Source organism: Notolabrus celidotus, chromosome 11, assembly GCF_009762535.1.
Source record: "Notolabrus celidotus isolate fNotCel1 chromosome 11, fNotCel1.pri, whole genome shotgun sequence".
NCBI classification, from domain to species: domain Eukaryota; kingdom Metazoa; phylum Chordata; class Actinopteri; order Labriformes; family Labridae; genus Notolabrus; species Notolabrus celidotus.
In genome coordinates this window covers 6,234,050-6,252,005 of record NC_048282.1, presented here as the reverse complement: position 1 = coordinate 6,252,005, position 17,956 = coordinate 6,234,050, and the positions used below count along the sequence as shown (strand labels likewise).

The 17,956-nt window shown below is 39.0% G+C and overlaps 2 protein-coding genes across 2 annotated transcripts; both read right to left on the bottom strand.

Moving 5' to 3' along the window:
- Positions 1 to 5,208: 5,208 nt before the first annotated feature.
- On the bottom strand, positions 5,209 to 9,300 carry tmem82 (transmembrane protein 82). The gene is made up of 6 exons (XM_034695911.1): positions 9,207 to 9,300; positions 9,018 to 9,090; positions 8,111 to 8,303; positions 7,599 to 8,013; positions 6,337 to 6,524; positions 5,209 to 5,803 (listed from the first exon to the last, which is right to left on the bottom strand). Exons 1-6 carry the CDS (start codon positions 9,298 to 9,300, stop codon positions 5,723 to 5,725), a joined length of 1,044 nt encoding a protein of 347 aa, XP_034551802.1. The 3' UTR covers positions 5,209 to 5,722.
- Positions 9,301 to 12,700: 3,400 nt separating this feature from the next.
- mad2l2 (mitotic arrest deficient 2 like 2) lies at positions 12,701 to 17,076 on the bottom strand. The gene is made up of 8 exons (XM_034696719.1): positions 16,729 to 17,076; positions 15,802 to 15,920; positions 15,634 to 15,705; positions 15,451 to 15,551; positions 14,090 to 14,184; positions 13,789 to 13,862; positions 13,601 to 13,693; positions 12,701 to 13,468 (listed from the first exon to the last, which is right to left on the bottom strand). The coding sequence occupies exons 1-8, from the start codon at positions 16,766 to 16,768 to the stop codon at positions 13,430 to 13,432; spliced, it is 633 nt and encodes a 210-aa protein (XP_034552610.1). The 5' UTR covers positions 16,769 to 17,076; the 3' UTR covers positions 12,701 to 13,429.
- Positions 17,077 to 17,956: the final 880 nt, after the last annotated feature.

The window sequence follows — 17,956 nt, the reverse complement described above, 5'->3', positions numbered from 1 at the left end:
TCCTATACATAATAATTAAGAATATAAAATAATATTAATAGAAGAAGTAATTAATCAGATATAAATACATACAATAGCAGCTTTGAGAACGTTGGACGCCGTAGTCGGGTTGGCAGTCACTTTAAACAAATGCAAAAGTAACATCTAGTTTTTCTGCCTCTAGGCAAATAGCTTGTTGAAGTGTCTATCATTAGTTCCTCTGGCTTAATAATAATAATTACAGGGTGTCATTGGGTTGGGCACACACTGAGGACGGGATGCATCCTCCAGTGAACCTTAAGAAACAAAAGGACAATCTTCCTGCTACACTCCTGTATTTGTCTCCAGGACTCAGGGTTCAGTTCCCAAATGTAAAGCTGACTTTATTTAATTAAAATTGTTTTGTGGAATGTCCTGTTTCTTACTAAATGTCTCTGTAGTCTTATTGATCGTTGTCTGTGTCTGTTTATGCCTGTGAATGCATCACTTGAGTGTCAACATTAATTTGGTTGTATTCCTACATTAAAGGCTTCTGATTCTGAATACATTGCAAAAGTTGATCATTTTTTACTCTCAGACAAAGTCTTGTTGTCAAAACCTGCCTGAGTTTAAATAAAGGACTGTGCTGTGACAATAAACTGTGTTTGTTTAAGAAAAACAGAGAGCCATTGTGTGTTATTGTGATTTGATACCACATGTTTCCAAATTGCAGCTCAAACTAACTCATCTGAGTCTAAAAAGCTCCACTGTGCTTTGTTGTTTCATACACGAGGGTTTGCTGGGTGGAGTTTAAAATAGCCTGCTCTCTAAAAAGGTTGTGTCGATAACAGTGGTGGAGTAAATTGACTTGAGTATTGTATGTCAATACATGTTTTGTGAGTATCTGAACTTTAGGAAACTTGTTACTTTTACTCCACTACACTGAACACAAATACTGTACCGCTACATTTCCATGTTCTCTTTACTTGAAGTCAGCCGATTCATTTTATTTTCTCAAATCTGATGAGAAAGACAGTAAACTGTTTTTGTGTAGTTCTGTGTGGTGTTGCCATACCTGTACGTTGTGTGTCTCCTTGGTTGAACGTAGAGCAAACATCACTCACATCAGGCCATTCATGAAGTGTTAAAGAAAAGTGTTTGCTCTGTTTACAGTGAACAAGCTTTATTGTGGTTCACACAATTTGGGGTCCAACCAAGCGGCAACCTCCGGTCTCAAAATATGAAGCCCATGCGGAAGATTTGTAATGTGCAGTTTATCGTGCGTCCACTAGAGGCTGGCTGCAGAAACAACAGAAACCACATACACACCCATTCAAAGAAGACGATCTTTACAGAAGAAATGAACATGTTCACAGCCTGGTTCAAAAAACAGCTTCAGTCCGAGTAGCTAATTTCTCTATCGGCACACACTACGGGAAGTGAATTTTTTTCTAACTCTGTGTTTTTGAAGATCTTAAACTGACGGGTTTGACTAAATAAGGGCATGTCTGACTTGATTGACAGGCGGGAACACTGTAGCTTTTGGCGCCCTCACCGTAGCTCAAAAGAAGATAGGTTGAGTTCAGCATTTCCAATATGGCACCCCGCCGATGATAGGCTTCAAAACAGCGTTCAGGAACAGATGGGGGATGTCACAGATACTACATCCATTAAATTTCTATCTATGGGTCCAACCTGAAAAAGCATGGCCAGGTTTGTAGCTAAATATTTGTTCTATTTTAGATGAACATTTTAAACAAACGCGTCTGTGCTTGTTATAATTTTGATGCCGTTTTTATTCAGTGTTTAAAAGTGTAAATAACGTTCTTTAAAATAACAACATAGCAGGAAGTACATCTGTGTTTTCTTGATTTCACTCATGGGTAGTGAAAATAGAAACAGTTTTGAGATTTTGTTTTAAAGAAATGTGAATACTTAAAGCTAGGGTTGGTAGTCAAAGAAAACTAGCATGAATTTGAATGTAGCATTTCCTCAGGACTCCGTCTAACCCCTCCCCCCTCCCCTCAGAGCTCTTCCAAAACGACGCTCCGGCTCACATGCACGAGTGCCACTGATTCACGACCATATGATGGTGACTGATTCAAAACCGGTCCTCAGCACATCGTTTGTGTTTTGCACTACGTCAACTCATGTCTCACTCAGCGGTAAGAAAACACCAAAACATTCTCATAGTGAAAAAACACAAACAAACATGAAATGTAAGCTTTGCAGGAGGCGGGCAGAACGGCAGGACGGGATTTGATTGGTTTCATCATTTGGCTCCTGATGGCAGGGATTGGTTGGTGTTTTCCCAGGTTTACTCCGGCTGTAGATAGCGGCTTTTTTTTTTACATTAGAACACAACATTATGTATTGATTGCCATCGGGACAGAAAGATCATTTTAACCAGTATAACAAAAAGTGTATCTAAATCTGACTACCAACCCCAGCTTTAAGTATTTGTAAAAGGAAGTACTCCAAGTACTCCAAGTAATAAAATGACTAAGAAACTTTCACTTGTATTGAATTAAAAAAACTGGAAACCAAACGCTGTGTGTGATGATAAGAACTTGAGAAGTTGTGATGATATTCAATAAAACACTCTTAACATTTTCCCACAACCATATAGACACCTTAATAGTTCAGTATGTAAATAAAGGATCAGATGTTACCAGATCAGTTGAGTTATTGTGCAAATTATAATAAATAAAAATAATCAAAAATCTCAAAATGCCTTAAAGAAAGATTTGCTTATTGACAAAGCACAAAACAACCTGAAGAATCATGGTTCAGGAAGTGTTCAGAAATGCACATTATGTTTTCATTGTCTCCACATATTTGCTTGTAATACATGTAGGGTGTATAACTATAAGGGTAGGACAGAACTCAGAGTGATTCTAGTGAGATAAAAAGTGGCGTCAAGTCTGTCAAGTCATAAACTTTGACCTGGCCTGCTCTATTTTAAAGGTAATAAGTAACATGAGTGACTGTCCTGTCCAAAGGTCCAAGAGATCTGTTTAGTTAAGCAGTAATGAGGAGTAAATAACATCGGTGTGTATGCATTTACCTCTCAACTGTCCCAGTAAGATTCATTTATTTATTTTGGAGACTGCTTCATAGTTACTGACATGACTTTGTTCTGAATAAAATTGTGGGTGAAAAGGGTTTAATGTATTCCTCAGTACAGTGTGCCCATCCATAGTGGAGCTGTACGTAGTGTGTAGCCAATAGAAACAATTATTGAGCAGGGGTTTGGCATGGAAGAGCTCTGTTACTACACTACAGCATTATTCTGCTTTTGTTGCTATATTAAGCACGCATGTCAAAGGTAGAAGTGCGCATGCGCTGAAATGCGGTAACATGGGAGAAGCGAAACCAGTCTGCGCATGCGTGCTGCGTGCCTATCAGATGAGAACAGAAAAGTCTGGAAGCATCTACAGAGAGGAGGCGAAGAAGACTGCCAACACGCCATTTCTGAGAGTGTCTGCACCACAGCCGGGTGCCTGTGGAGAAAGGTCTGCGGTGCTCGTCCTGATGTGGAACTCTGTACAGTCTAAAGTCCAATAAACCTATGGGAGTACAATTCCTATTTTGGTGGATCGACTATACACCAAAACCAAATTTCCTCCTGTCAGACCTGGATTACTTTGGGAACTGGACCGCCATGCTAACCTTCCCCCCGTCATTTTTTGAAACGGAATGATGGACTGATATATCAAACATCTTCTCCTGGATTATATATCTGTCAGTCCACATCCCAAATAAAGAAACACCGTCTGGGCAAAACAACGCGTCAAATGTGGATTTATTGTGATTCGCTTGAATAAAGGTTTTAAATTGTCAGTGTTAATGAAACTACAGCACTAATGTGTGTGTGTGTGGTGACAGCTTGAGTGTGTTCCTCTAGTGGTACACATTGAGTGATCCTTTAGTACAACCTAATATCAGTTAATAGTATTTAGGGTCTCGTTTAAGTTTAGACGCTGTCAAAGTTAGAATATAAACTAGTTAACCAACCTTTCCTTTGTGTAACGCCATTTTGTGTGACTTTACACCGCAAACGTTGTCGTCAGCCATTTTGCCTCAGCCTTTCAAGCAGACAGTCCCCGGGGAGAGCTTTATACGGTGTTTGGGGAAGGACACGACAAAGGTGGAATGATATTCACCATGAGCGAGCTGAGATATTAAAACATATTGAACTTACAGCCTCATACTGTGTCTGGTTTGATGCTAATGTGTGAAACGAATGTGTCCGATTGATTTTAGCGCTCGCTCCATTTAAAAAGCTGATTAACGGTTGAAAATTGTGTTTAAATTTTGAAAAACCGTTATTAGCAGTCTGCACGTGCAATGCATAGACTATGGTGCAATGCGAACTGGCATGATTTCTAACTTCTTCTTAGATAACTATTTTTATAAATTAAAAAATATATAATTTTTATATATATTTGTTATAAAGTTACATTTTTAAGATACCTCAAATTAGTAATGCCATTTTAAAAAATGACTTCGTCAAAGCCACCCAACTTCAGTTAATTGATATTACCTAGAGCTAGTAATAGAGGAAGAGTCATCTGTTTGCAACTAAGTGTAGGCCTGTTTGTCTCAGGTTATATCCTCTGTTAATATATAGCATATAGCTAACATTGTATGCCTCAAATTCATGTTAAATATGTAGGCTACGCTTGTTTAAAGCTGTAAGGAGGGAAACAATCTTAAGTTTCTGAATAAAAACGTAAAGAAATGTACATATTTACAAATACCTTTTATTTCTTTTAATTCTTACTATTTCTCACTGCTATGCTTCACATTGTTATATGATATTGTCATATTTACACTCTGTCATATTGACCCTCATAGTGAACTAAGGGATACAATGCCCTTTGGCTAACAATGTTATTTTGAATAAATAAAATAAAAAATATTTTGAATATATGTTTGTAATAAAGTGACATTTTTTAATATACCTAAAAAATTACTTCATCAAAGCTTCAAACTTCAGTTGATATTACCTAGAGCTAGTAATAGAAAAAGAGTTATCTGTTTATGCACCTAAGGGTAGGCCTGTTTGTCTCATATGTTTAAACCCCTATTAAATATAGCTAATATTTTATGCCTCAAACCCATGTTAAATATGTAGGCTACGCTTGTTTAACGCTGTAAGGAGGGAAACAATCTTAAGTGTCTGATTAAAAACGTAAAGAAATGTACATATTTGTATTACCCTTTATTTCTTTAAGCTATTCTTACTATTGCTTGCTGCTATGCTTCACATTGTTATATGATATATTCATATTTTCACTCTGTCATATTGACCCTCATCCATCAGTAAACTAAGGGCTACACATTATTTTGGAACGACTATACATTGGAGTAATGTGCATCTCTTTAAATCACCTTAAAGGTCACAGACTCCTGAGTCAATGTTAAAGTCATACTATTACAAGAGAGGACATATTTACAAGACCATAACAGAAAATAAGTTCCAAATGCATAGTTTGAAAAAAGAAAGCATACCCCATGGAAAGTGGCAGACAGATTATCTTGCAGGTCATACATAAAAGCATAAATTGTGATTAAAGAGCTGGAAATTATTTATAGTGAATCTCAAAATGACCCTATGATTAACAATGTGCTCTTAGACATTTTAATGAAAAACTATCACAAAACAAAAGCATCCATTTTTATGTATACATTGTAAGATTTAGGTTACATATTGGTGCCACTGAAGAGGAGCAAGTCCAATTTTAAAATCCCGGATGGGTTAACTCTGATGGGCCTTTTGTTGAGCTTGTGGTCTTCTTTGACGCTGTCTATTTACATACTCTGTATAGTCCTCTTCCTCCTGTGTGAACAGAACAAATATGAAATGCATTAGATGTTATAGCATAGTCACAAAAGCAGTCAAATACACAGTCCCTTTTTTTAACCAGAAAATGTTTTCTTAAAAATAAATCATTATTATATTGCACATTTGGTTGGGATACAAACAGTCTACTTGCACAGAAAAAAACGGTCAATGTCAGATTTAACTTGTTTTATTATTATTAAGTATTTTATTGCGAAGTAGAACAAATCTGCTATAAAACCAATAAATAATGATATGTTTTCTTCTGTGCATTTATTTGAAACAGAACATAACCATGCTTTCACGGTAAAAAGGAAAATATGCACAGTACTCTGAATCAGAGAATACTGTGACCTGAATCTGTCTCGTGGAGCTTAAACCTCCTCCACCTGGGACACAAGTTTGAGAAGTTTGGTCTCATCTTGGGACCCGGTCTAATGAACCCTTTGATATTCCGCCCCAGTTTTTGACTCCCGATGGACAGAAAATGCTGTCAGACCTGCATTCTGCTTCCTGAGAGACTGACTGACCTCTGAGGATGCTGAATCCAGCAGATCCATAGTGGGGACGAGACAGCTGGCCTCTCCCAGGAAACACACCAGGATGTGTAGCACATCAGCCCAGCGTCCAACAGTCAGCATCAGGACCAGCAGACCGCCAAGACGAACCGTGACTGTATTCAGTACGGCCTGGCTGCCAGGCAAACGGTGCTGCTCCTCTGCAAGAACAAAACACGACATTAGAGGAAACATCAGGTGGAAATATTTCAAATTCATGACAGGTCCACAGAGGTGTGAAATCATCAAATTAATGATGGATGCATAAGTGGTCAGACAAGACCGGAGGGAGGCTTCAAGCTGATGAATTCATAATTATATCCTCAGGCTGGTGAGAACTCCATACTGTCACAGTTTTTAAGCTGTCCCATCACTGAATGTTTTCTCCATATCGCTCAGTGTCCACTGAGCATTTCACTTTAATCTCTGACATTAATTTATGGCCTTTTGTTCTAATAGCAACACCAGTATAATAAAATGCATCCAGTACAGCAGTAAACGTGACATCTGGTATCAGCATGCAGGTCTCTGCACCAGTCTGGTCGCTCAGCCCTGGAGAAATATCAAGTTGATTCAAAGGGAATCAATTACTGTGTCCTAGTCTAAAACAGCAGCTTGCACTAATGCTGCCAACACTGAAGTATTATGGCTGCCATCTGCATCTGTTTTAGAGCAGCAAAGGAGAGCTGGTTTTATGAGTCATGTCAAAGCAAACAAAGCAGAGGGGCTGCAGTGGAGAGCACATTTTAAGTCAGAACAACACAATAGAGTTGTTATAATTAAAATGTGTGTTTCTATATGATGTCACGAGGGGTTCAGATACAAGCTGCTGCTCATGTTAGCCTAGCTTGTTTCTGTGTGCTCAGCTTATTTTGAGGCTGGGGAGGTTTCACTGCTGAGGATGATTTCACGAGGAGTCAGAGTTCTCGTCCTCTAAAAAACTGGGTGGATGTTTTTTTATTTATATCTGGATTTATGCGGATGTCCTTTTTCATTTTAGACTGACTGTCAAACCAAGGGGTGAACTAAATTCTCTCTATGTGTGGTTAATGTTTTGCACGTAGTTTTATCCCTGGTAATGGTAAATCAAATCTATAAAGGATGAATAGTATCTAATACACCATAATATTATACTGGTATGTATTTTTAATGTCACTGATATCGAATCAGTACTTTGTTTCAGCAGATTTACAAGTTTAGGTAGCAGAATCAGCTCTTTAATTGACGTTTCTCACCCTGCATATACACAACCAGCAGTGTGTAGCAGATGGTCAGTGGCGTCCAAAACCTAAGGGCCTCAGTAGCAGAGAGGAAGTGTTTATTAATGATTGCTATGGCGGCCACCACAGCCACAGAGAAGGTAATGATCATCGCTCTGCACAGCATGGGCAGCAGACAGCGGCCTGATGTCAGGAGGCTGATGCAGATGCCGCAGTAGCGCTGAGAGCTGTGGAGTTTATACAGGGCCAGGACATGGTGCAGCAGCAGAGTAGCCTGTCTGGCCAAGAACCAGCTGAGTGCTGCTGCCAGGAGCAAACATAGCCAGCGATGAGATGCCCCCTCGTGGAGGAAGCACAAACTGCAGCTCAGGGCACAGCCCAGAGAGAACTGGCTTTGGACTAACAGCTGCTGTAGAAATTTATTTGACTCCTGGTGAATGAAGGAGAAAATGAACAGAGGTGATGACACAATGAATCCAGAATTAAGATGAAAAAAAGGAAATCAGGTTTTCTCATATAATTCTTACTGGTCCAGCTGTAACCCATCCAGAGACTCCTCGAAGACAAAATTCTAGCACCACCAGGGAGGAAACACGGGAGCCCACGACAGCCAGCACCCCAGTCACCAAGAAGAAGTGGAGCAGCCCTGTAAGCCCAGGTTTCCTTTGAGGACTTGGTGTTGTCTGGACGGATGTTTCTTTATCATTTTTTTCACTCGAGCTGTGAGTTTCAAGTTAAAAACAATCAAGTAAGACACAAATGTGAGCTGTGTGGATCTGTGTGATCTCTGGAAAAGGGGTGTTTTTTGTAAAAATGGGGTAACATACACTACCAGTCAAAAGTTTGGAAACACCTTCTCATTCGGTTCGTATTTGTTTTAATTATTTTAAACACTGTAGATTAATACTGAAGACATCACAACTATGAAAGAACATATATGGAATTATTTAATGAACCATAAAGTGTTGAACAAAGCAGAATATGTTTTATATTTTAGATTCTGTAAAGTAGCCCCCTTTTTCCTTCATGACAGCTTTGCACACTCTTGGTATTCTCTCAGTCCACTTCATGAAGTGGTCTCCTGGAATGGTTTCTAATTAACATGAGCCTTGTCAAGAGTTCATTTGTAGAATGACTTGCCTTCTTAATGTGTCAGAGACCATCAGTTGTGTTGTTCAGAGGTAGGGCTAGTACACAATGGATAGCTCTATTTGACTACTGTTGTAATCCAGATTATGGCAAAACCAGATTATTTCATAGTTTTGATGTCTTCAGTATTAATCTACAATGTTGAAAATCATTTAAATTAATAAAAAACATTGAATGAGAAGGTGTGTCCAAACTTTTGACAGATAGTGTATATTCTTGCGAACTGACCAACCTAGAACAAAATCCAGCTTCCTGTTTAGACCCATTAAATTGTAAATCACTTACCTTTCTGCTTCTAGAAACAAGTGTACTCTCATGAGGGAGCATAGCATAGAGATTCCACATGCACCCACCAGTCCTGCAGGTCACAGAGCAATGAATGTGCAACCAACAACACACTTTGGTGAACTTCACAGGTCAGAAATTATTTTAGTAATGTGAATGTCAGAGGAAACCAATGAATGAGGAGCTTACCTTGAAGTAAACTGTCCACTGGATTTGTATCCAGAGTCAACCACTCTGGTATGAAGTAGGAAGTAGGAACGAAAGACCAGATAAAAGAGAACATGGTGCCTCCTAAGGCTTTAAATAAGACAATATGATTTAGATGTAATCTAATTTAAGGAAACAAACGATCAAAAAACATATTTTCTGACACTCCAGGTCGGGTTACAGTAACGTGGAGAATTAGCTCAGCTTTTCTGTTTATCTTCACTGCCTCAGTGTTGAGCTTTGCTCACGCTGAAGCCTGTTCTGTGTCTCGTACCAAAGTTCATCAGAGCGTCGGCGGAACAGAGGCCCTCCGCGGCATGAATCATAACCAGATAATGGAGGTTAGAGGGACATGGGAAGACAAACTCTATTATGATGGCAGACTTTCAAATTGTCTGAAAACTATGATCCACAACAAGGACCTTTATCTTATAGCAAAATCATGTAATGCCTGGGACATCTGTTTAAGTCAAGTGAATTCATAAAGCCTTAAATCACAGAGGGTTGCACCATCTTTACAATCTCAAATATTCAGTATAGAGAAGAAGAAACGTGGCTAAAATAACAAAAGAAAAAAAAAGCACAACATCTACTTACAGGCATGGAGCCAGGCCCAGCCCTCAGGATGATTTTTGCTACCTTTTTTTCACTAGTATTTCCAGTTAGCCTATACCTTGGGCCATCTTAAGATGATAATGAGCACTCTCAGTTTGGGGGCCAAAAACCTCTTTTTTAAAAAATGCTCCTGGCATGATAATGTAAATCTAGAAAATAAGGTGTTAAAATTGCATTCTTTGATATCCAAGTGTGACAATTGGCATAGAGTATCCTGACACATAGGGGGAAGGTGGCAAAATAAGGTTCTGGTGCTTGCTGATTTTAGATTTTAAATGATCCTCTCAAAATACGCAAGACAAGACTGTAGAAATAGCCTCTGTTGGATGTAATCTCAAATGAAAGGGTCACTTTTTTAGCATTATATGGTCAATGTCACTGCTTCATTTGTATTTAAAAAACTTCCCAACTTTATAAGCTTCAATTTGAGCTCTAGATGATCTATGTATCTTAAATATTACACTTTCTGTGGCCATAAATACTTAAGATGAACTGTTTTAAAAGGCATAATGCTGTAGTTTAACAGTTAGGCATGCTACAGATGCACTACAGTTACACGAGAGAGTAGATTTATATTACTGATAAAGAGCAATGTAATATCATGCAACTATAAATTACAAGTTAGTGTAAAGAGTTTTAAATCATGAGAAAAAGTCTTTGCTGTCGGCTAAAAGTGTGGAAGTCAGAAGTGAGTTCATCATTTCAGCAATGGCTCAAAGATTTGGGGAATGTTTTGCACTTGGAAGGATTGCAATAACAGAGAAAACACTTGCATGTGAATATGGAAGCCCCTTTTGGATAAATGGATGACCCCTTCACACATATCTCCCTCTTAAGCCACCTCGCACTGCACTTGAACCCTCCTAACAGCATGTCAGATGACTCAGCTGTCATCAGCCCACTCTGTAACATTATGATGCTTACATTTAGTTATTTCTGTCTCTTTATTTATGACTGTATGACTCTTATATTTGTGCTGTATATTTCATCACCTTAATCATTGTCAGCATTGTAGCAGTTAATTATGCTGTAATTGGATATGCAAAGTATTTTTTTTATAATATTTAAAATGTTTTTGGATTTGTGACATAGAATGTCATGTGTCGGAAGGGTGGCTGAATCATGCATGCTGTAACTCTGCCCCCTTGTTAAGGTTCTTGGTCTCCATTGAAGATTAGTTTTTTTTAATTAATGAGGAGCAGTTAGGCAAAGAGAGAGTGGAGCCACACATTTTTTTGACCTCTCTCGCTCTGAGTTTCTTTTAGGGTTTCTGGATAAAAACATGGAAAATTGACACCTTTCTGTACTTGTTCTATTTTTCATTTAAGAAAACAGTTTAACCTTTTACCGAGTGATCCTGTTGAGTTATTTCTCAAAGTGAAATTTAAGGAAGGAATTTTTGGGAGCATCAAAACTAAGGCTTCATTCAGTGGAACCTACATTATTTTATGTAAATGATTTAAATCAGCACAGCGAGGAGTCTTAAAGTGGCTGTGATTGAAAATGATACGATGACTCTGTATGACCCATAAAAGCAAATCAGACCATCAGAAACAAAACTGACACTTTCCATACTGAAACTCTTAACGCCTTAAATCTGAGGATCCACAGCACGCTGAAGAAAAGGCCTTTCTTTACATTTTCAACAGTCAACATTCACTTTGAGTAATGCAATTGAGTGTTACAAGAAAGTATGATGAAAATGTTTTTTATTGTAAAATATAACCTTGATGTGTAAAGAACAAGCTCAGTAAAACTTCAAGATGCACATCTTTGCCCACAGTGTCACAATCTGGCATATCTGGCCAGTGTAGAGTTCATATGATGATATATTAACATCAACAATATTTCAAGAACTGCATTCTTCCACCTCAAATACACTGCCCGGCTACGCCCCTCCCTTTCCTTCACTGCTGCTGAAACACTCATCCACACCTTCATCACCTCAAGACTCGACTATTGCAATGGCATCCTCTACGGTTCACCCAACACCCTCCTCAACAAATTACAATACATTCAAAACTCAGCTGCAAGCCTCCTCACTCACTCCCGCTCCAGAAACCACATCCCCCCCAGTACCTCCACTTCCCATCTCCTCCAGAATACATTACAAGATCCTCCTCATCACCTACAAAGCCCTCCATAACCTAGCTCCCTCCTACCTCACCGACCTTCTGCAGCCATACAATCCCACCCGCAACCTCTGCTCCACCAATGCCAACCTACTCACCTCTCTCAACAAACCCAAGCACCGAACCTGGGGGGACAGGGCGTTCTCTGTCGCTGCCCCCAACCCTCTGGAACTCTCTCCCCCAACACCTGAGATTCTCTCCCACTCACCACATTCAAATCCGGACTCAAAAAACACCTATTTAGAAAGGCTTTTAACCTATTGTTGATTGATTTTTTCTTTTTGCTTTGCTTTCCTTTGCTTATCTGTTATACAAATTATTTTTTGTGTAAAGTCTCTTTGAGAAACCTTTTAAGTGCTTTTATAAATAAAATGTATTATTATTATTGTTATTATTATTATTATGACAGCTCCAACACTAATGATAATGAAAGAAATGTGTTTTCTACACATCCAGTCAGTCTAACAGTCAATAGTTTTTGATTGAAGAGGCGCCTTCTTTGTAATAAATAATCTTACCAATGAGGACTCATCTTGGACTTGGATTTATCTCTGGTGACTCAGACTTGAACACTGAGGTCTTGGGACTTGACTCGGACTCAAGGTTTGGTGACTCGACTACAACACTGACTTCAAAGTGACCTTCACTAGAAGAGAATAGGTCTGGCTTGTTATCAGAGTCACTCACCAGATATTCCACTTTAACACCAACAGTACAAAGACAGAGATGTCCAGCGCTTAAAAAGTTTTTTTAATTTTATTTCATAAATACTAAATTACAATGTATAAGCTGTACAGGTGAAACAGTTCCTTCGTCACAACATTTAGAGTTGAATCTGTCACTTAATGGTTGTGAGCGTTAACACAGGTTGGAAAAATGTAAAAGAAAACACAAGATCTTTGTTACTTCACATGAAGAATATCACCAACATCACAGAGGAGAAATAAAAGTTTCAAGGAAGCATAAACCAAAACAGATTTCCAACAAAGACACACAAACATCATATTTACAGAGAGGATACATCAGCAAAGGGTTACACTAAGTCTAGAGGTATGTAGCATTTGCTGGTGATAGATCTGAATTTACAGTCAATATAGTTAAACTGGTAGAGTCCATTTTCCCTGGGATTTAAGTGTCACAGTGCACCTACAGATCTGCATTAACACAAAACAATTACAACACATGATCTGAAAATGACAACAACATTCATGTTTACGTGAAAATCATGTGATTAATCACAGGTAGATGACGGTCCAGCTCTTGTCACTGGTTGCAGCGTTATGTACACCTTTCAAACACATTCTGCATCGTTTTCTTTCTGATTCCATGAGTTCAACAGAAACTTGTCTCTCTCTGACCCTCCCTGCTCTGAGTGGCAGCGTAACAGTTCAGACTCATGGTGTGTTGCAGAGCTGATAACGCAGCTGTAGCACCACTTTGCGTCTGCAGGGTGAGGACCTATGTTTTCTGGGCTCTCTCTTCCACGTAGAGCTGCATCTGTACGACAGAGGAAAACAAATACATGTCAACATGTTGGTCTAGAGGAAGATTAAAACCCTGAGTTTAATCTGTGTGTCCGTAGTTTTATCTTGGAATTGAATCTGATAGATTTGAGATGCGTCTACTCACTTTGACTATGTCAGACGTCATGGTCTTCAGTGGGATGAGTCGAGGTTCCTGCATGTGGACCTCCTGCTCGTCAGCAACTATCCAGGGAAAATCCTGAAATGGGAAACGCACAAATGTGACGCAACACATCAACAGAATGATTTAGTGTCCACATGCTGCTGAGGGTTTGCAGTGTTTTGAAACCTCACCTTGATAACTTGAACCTTCTCCATGTTACGTGTGGCTGCGTCTCGAGTATGCACCAATACTGAAAAAGAACACCCTGGAACACAAAGAAATGGGACACCTATAAGTCCATGATATGTTTCTGCTACCACTAAAATATATTTTCAGTGTCATCATAGCTTCTTAAAGAAATTAATTGACAAAACAATGTCCCGACTTCCCTCCTGGACCTCGATCAAAGAAGTAATTCACTCCCTTTCAGTTTTATAAAAGTGAATGATGGGGAACTTCTTATCTGTCAAGCTTTTATGTAATCATCATTACCTGGTGGGTTATTATTTAAAACAGCATCACACACACTGATCTTCAGGATGAAGGCCCTCAGCAGCTGCTCGACATGTGACAGTAAAGTGTCCGAGCTGGAGAAACAAAATCACATGCAGATAGTCACCATCAGGATGTATCACCAAAATACATATGTTGTATGTATAGTGGTGGCCAAATGTATTAGAGCACTTGGCATATTTAAAATGTTTCAGTTGTTTTGGTTGAATTGTTTTTTAAAATACCCATAAAATGAATGAAATATCTACAAAGTTATCATCATGTTCTATATACCATAGAATAGATCCATCATGAGGAGATTTAGGTCATTTTACTACAAAAAACAAGCTAGTCCTATCTCACCGTCAATCTCAACAATCATGTTCCTCCACAGAAGAAGACAAAGTACCTGTGTAATCATGTTGAGGTGTGATCCTGGTTAAATTGATGGTGATGCAAGAGTCTGAGGACACAGCTGTGTGATTCTTTTGAATGCAGGAGGCCTCTCCTGCTCATTAAGTGATGGTAACTTCAGGGGTTTTGTCACTGAGGCCTCACCATCAAGTGGTATAAATTGAAAGCCTCTAGAAGAAGTCTTGAACACATGTTGCTCTCTGAACATGGCTAACGTGAAGAAGAAGCTAACGAGTGAGCACCGGGTTCAATTAAAGACCCTTTATGATTCTGGCTGGAGTTACCGCCGCATGGCGAAGGACTTGAGGTGCAGTCCAAGCCCCGTAAAGTCCACTTTAGACCGCCATGATGCCACCAATCCACACCAGGATCAAAGGGGGAGAGGTAGAAAAAAAGAAACTTTCAGACAAGGCAAGTGAAGTATCTCAAAATGTCAGCCTCAGTGAAAACATCATGGATAAGAAAGTAGACCACAACATTCTGGTGAGGTCCAGAGTACCATCTGGGAGTCATCTTATTGGGTCTGGATTTATTTTCCAAGAGGACAATGACCCTCAACATGCTTCTAACTATTGCTGGTGCGAGTTGGAGAATAAACTGGACACATCTCATGTACATTCAGAGGAAAGCCTTTGAGCTTGTGTTGCAAGAAGGCATGGGATAACTTTAGAGTTCTCAGGAAATATATGGACACTATGTCAGAGAGATGTGCTGCTGTTATGCTGCAGAAGATGGACAAACCAAATATACAATTTAAGAGACTCACTTCATCTGATATTTGTTGTGCTCAGAGCAACCAGCTGCATGTTTCATGAACATTATGAAATGAAATCATTTTGGAGGCACAAAAAGGTCAATATATTCAGATCTGTCAGGTGTTCTAATCATCTTGGCCACCACTGCACTTGTTAACAACATTTTAAAAAAGGCATTAAGAAGAGAGAAACCTGATAGACAGCAGAGTAGGTTGGGACATCTCAAACACAAATCTCTCCACTGGATGATGCTCTTTGTCCATGATGACCACAACCACCTTCTCTGCGTCATTCTGAGAGAGGACAGAGATTTCAGTAATGAGGGGTGAAACATGAGTCCTGAATTCACCTCAGCACATCTCCATCACGTCTTACCTTCTCAATGAGTGGCTTTATACAGTGCAGTGTATCCTGGATATACTGATTGAGCTCAGGGTGACACGACATCTGGAAAAACAAACACCACAACACATGAGCAGCATTAGACACATCAACAGGGAAGCCTTTCAAAACGGTGAGCTTGTATTTATGACATATCTTTACCTGCACGGGTACGTTGTATTTCTTTCTCTTCTGGAATATTCCAGAGGGATAAACTTCTCGGACATACAGGATGAGGTGAATGGCGACCTCCAGGAACTCACACAGGATGTCTGCAACCACTAAAGAGGAGGAATCAATGATTAGAATACATTTAGATGATTCAACTGATTCTTATGTTATGACCGAACCCCAACAAATGAAATACTAACATCCTGCTATCAAGTGTCAAAATACACTGCCAACAAGGGCAGTTGGACCCTACTTATTATGACAGCTGTAGAGCAGTTATTTCACAGTGACCGACCAACCTATAAAGACATTTCTAGGGTTTATGCTGACCACATGACCAAAGTCCAATCTTTATGCTCCATAGCAAATCTTCTGAGTTGTTTTCTTTGCTTGATGCAGGACAATAATTTGACCCTTCTGAAACAGATTAACATCCTCTCCACGACCACAGGATATGTCTTCTGATATGGTTTGAGAAATGAGAAGCTACTCATCCCATCAGCTAGAGTTAAATAAGTTGTTGCTGAAACATCTTCATCACTGCAGTAATTATTCAATGGAAGGCTCTTACCTATTTCCTCAGTTAAATCAAGTTGGCGACTTTTTTTGGGGGGGGGGGCAGGCAGTGTATTTAGAGCATTCACTGGTTCTTTTATGACATAACTCCACCAAATGAAATACTAACAACCTGCTATCAAGTGACAACATATATATCAATCATGGATCACAAGTAGGTGGATCATTTGTAGTAACAAGCTGCTGATTGGTATCAAACTAAGCCGAATAGACTAACATGTAATAATAACTCAGCACACTCTGTTTACTGGTCTTATACTCAGAAGAAAAGAAGAAAAGTCACATTTAAATGCAGATCCATCAGCTGGATTTATTCCGGTTTGTGATTGACAGGTGTCTTACCTTGTCCAAAATTCAGGTCCTGCCTTGTTAGAGTTGTCATATTTATTCTCCCCTGTACCGTTAAAAGAAATGTCTATTATTTGGGTTAGCTATCCCTGACTCGGGCGGTGACTTGTCCAGGCAGAGTCTGTGTTTGTTGTCAGATGTTCCTCTTCTGTCTCCGCTCAGCCTGAGGGTGTCAGCCGATGAGACGGATAATTAATAAAGCAGATTCCAAGAATATTTACAGGAAAATTAACAAAATGTAGATCCGGATTTTAAATCGGAGAAATTATATCTCATTTGAAGCCCCGGAACGCGGCTTTTCACCGATACAAAGCGGTAGCGGCGCATGACAATGACGTCAACAGTATGTTTACAAAGTGCTTTCAGTCCACCAGTGATGACGTTGCATGGCATGTGCAAATTGAAGAGAAGAAGCAGCACTTTCTCCTCCACTGGGACAAGTTCTGCTGAGAGAGCTGCATTTCCTAAAACTAGCCAACACAATCCCAAACTTCTGGACTTGACCCCCTGAGGAGAAGCTGCCAGTCCTCCTGGGTGAAGGACCAACAGCTCCTTTATTTATTTATTTATTTATTTTTATTGAACATTTTACAAAATTACAAACTCTCCATGAGGATGGAAAACACAGATTACAATCAATTACAGTGCAAATAACAAAAAAGGAATCATGAAAGGAAAACAAAACAAAATACTGTAAAACAACAAATAAGGGGCATCAGGGCTACTGAGTGAGTCAGGCATCCAAAAACAATATAAAGCAGAGCAGAGGCACAAAAAGAGAAAATCAAAGTTCAGCATATCATATAGCTGATTGGTCAGTCCGTATATAGAAAATAGAGTTGGACAGGGTGACGTCTCATTTCAAATGTCTTTACATGTTTGCCTGTTATAAAAGTGGGAAAATATAATAAAATATATATACATATAGTATACAAATACACACATATACATACACATATACACTTACCTATATATACACATGTATACATATATACATATTTCAAATTAAAATGATAAATTATGAGCAATGTCTAAACATATCTTGCTAGCAATTTTTCTTGTCTGTAGTTTTTTCAGGGTTGAAAAAAACAAAAAACTCATAATCATTTTTATTTTCAGGAAAGGAGGGCTTATAATTTCTCCACTTTGCACAATGGAAATGGTATTTACCCAGTAATAAAATTATATTAATAATATCTGAAACTGAAATAGCCAAATCATT

Bases quoted from the DNA above. Each gene is read 5' to 3' on its own strand.
- tmem82 (XM_034695911.1), bottom strand. From the start codon at position 9,300: ATGTTCTCTTTTATCTGGTCTTTCGTTCCTACTTCCTACTTCATACCA. The intron at 6,525-7,598 runs GTGAGAAACGTC...TTGTTCTTGCAG, and splicing joins GCTGGTTGTGTATATGCAGG to AGGAGCAGCACCGTTTGCCT. The intron at 5,804-6,336 runs GTCAGTCAGTCT...CTGTTCACACAG, and splicing joins TGGATTCAGCATCCTCAGAG to GAGGAAGAGGACTATACAGA.
- mad2l2 (XM_034696719.1), bottom strand. From the start codon at position 16,768: ATGACAACTCTAACAAGGCAGGACCTGAATTTTGGACAAG. The intron at 15,706-15,801 runs GTAAAGATATGT...TTGTTTTTCCAG, and splicing joins AATACAACGTACCCGTGCAG to ATGTCGTGTCACCCTGAGCT. The intron at 13,469-13,600 runs GTGAGTAGACGC...TCTGTCGTACAG, and splicing joins TGACGTCTGACATAGTCAAA to ATGCAGCTCTACGTGGAAGA.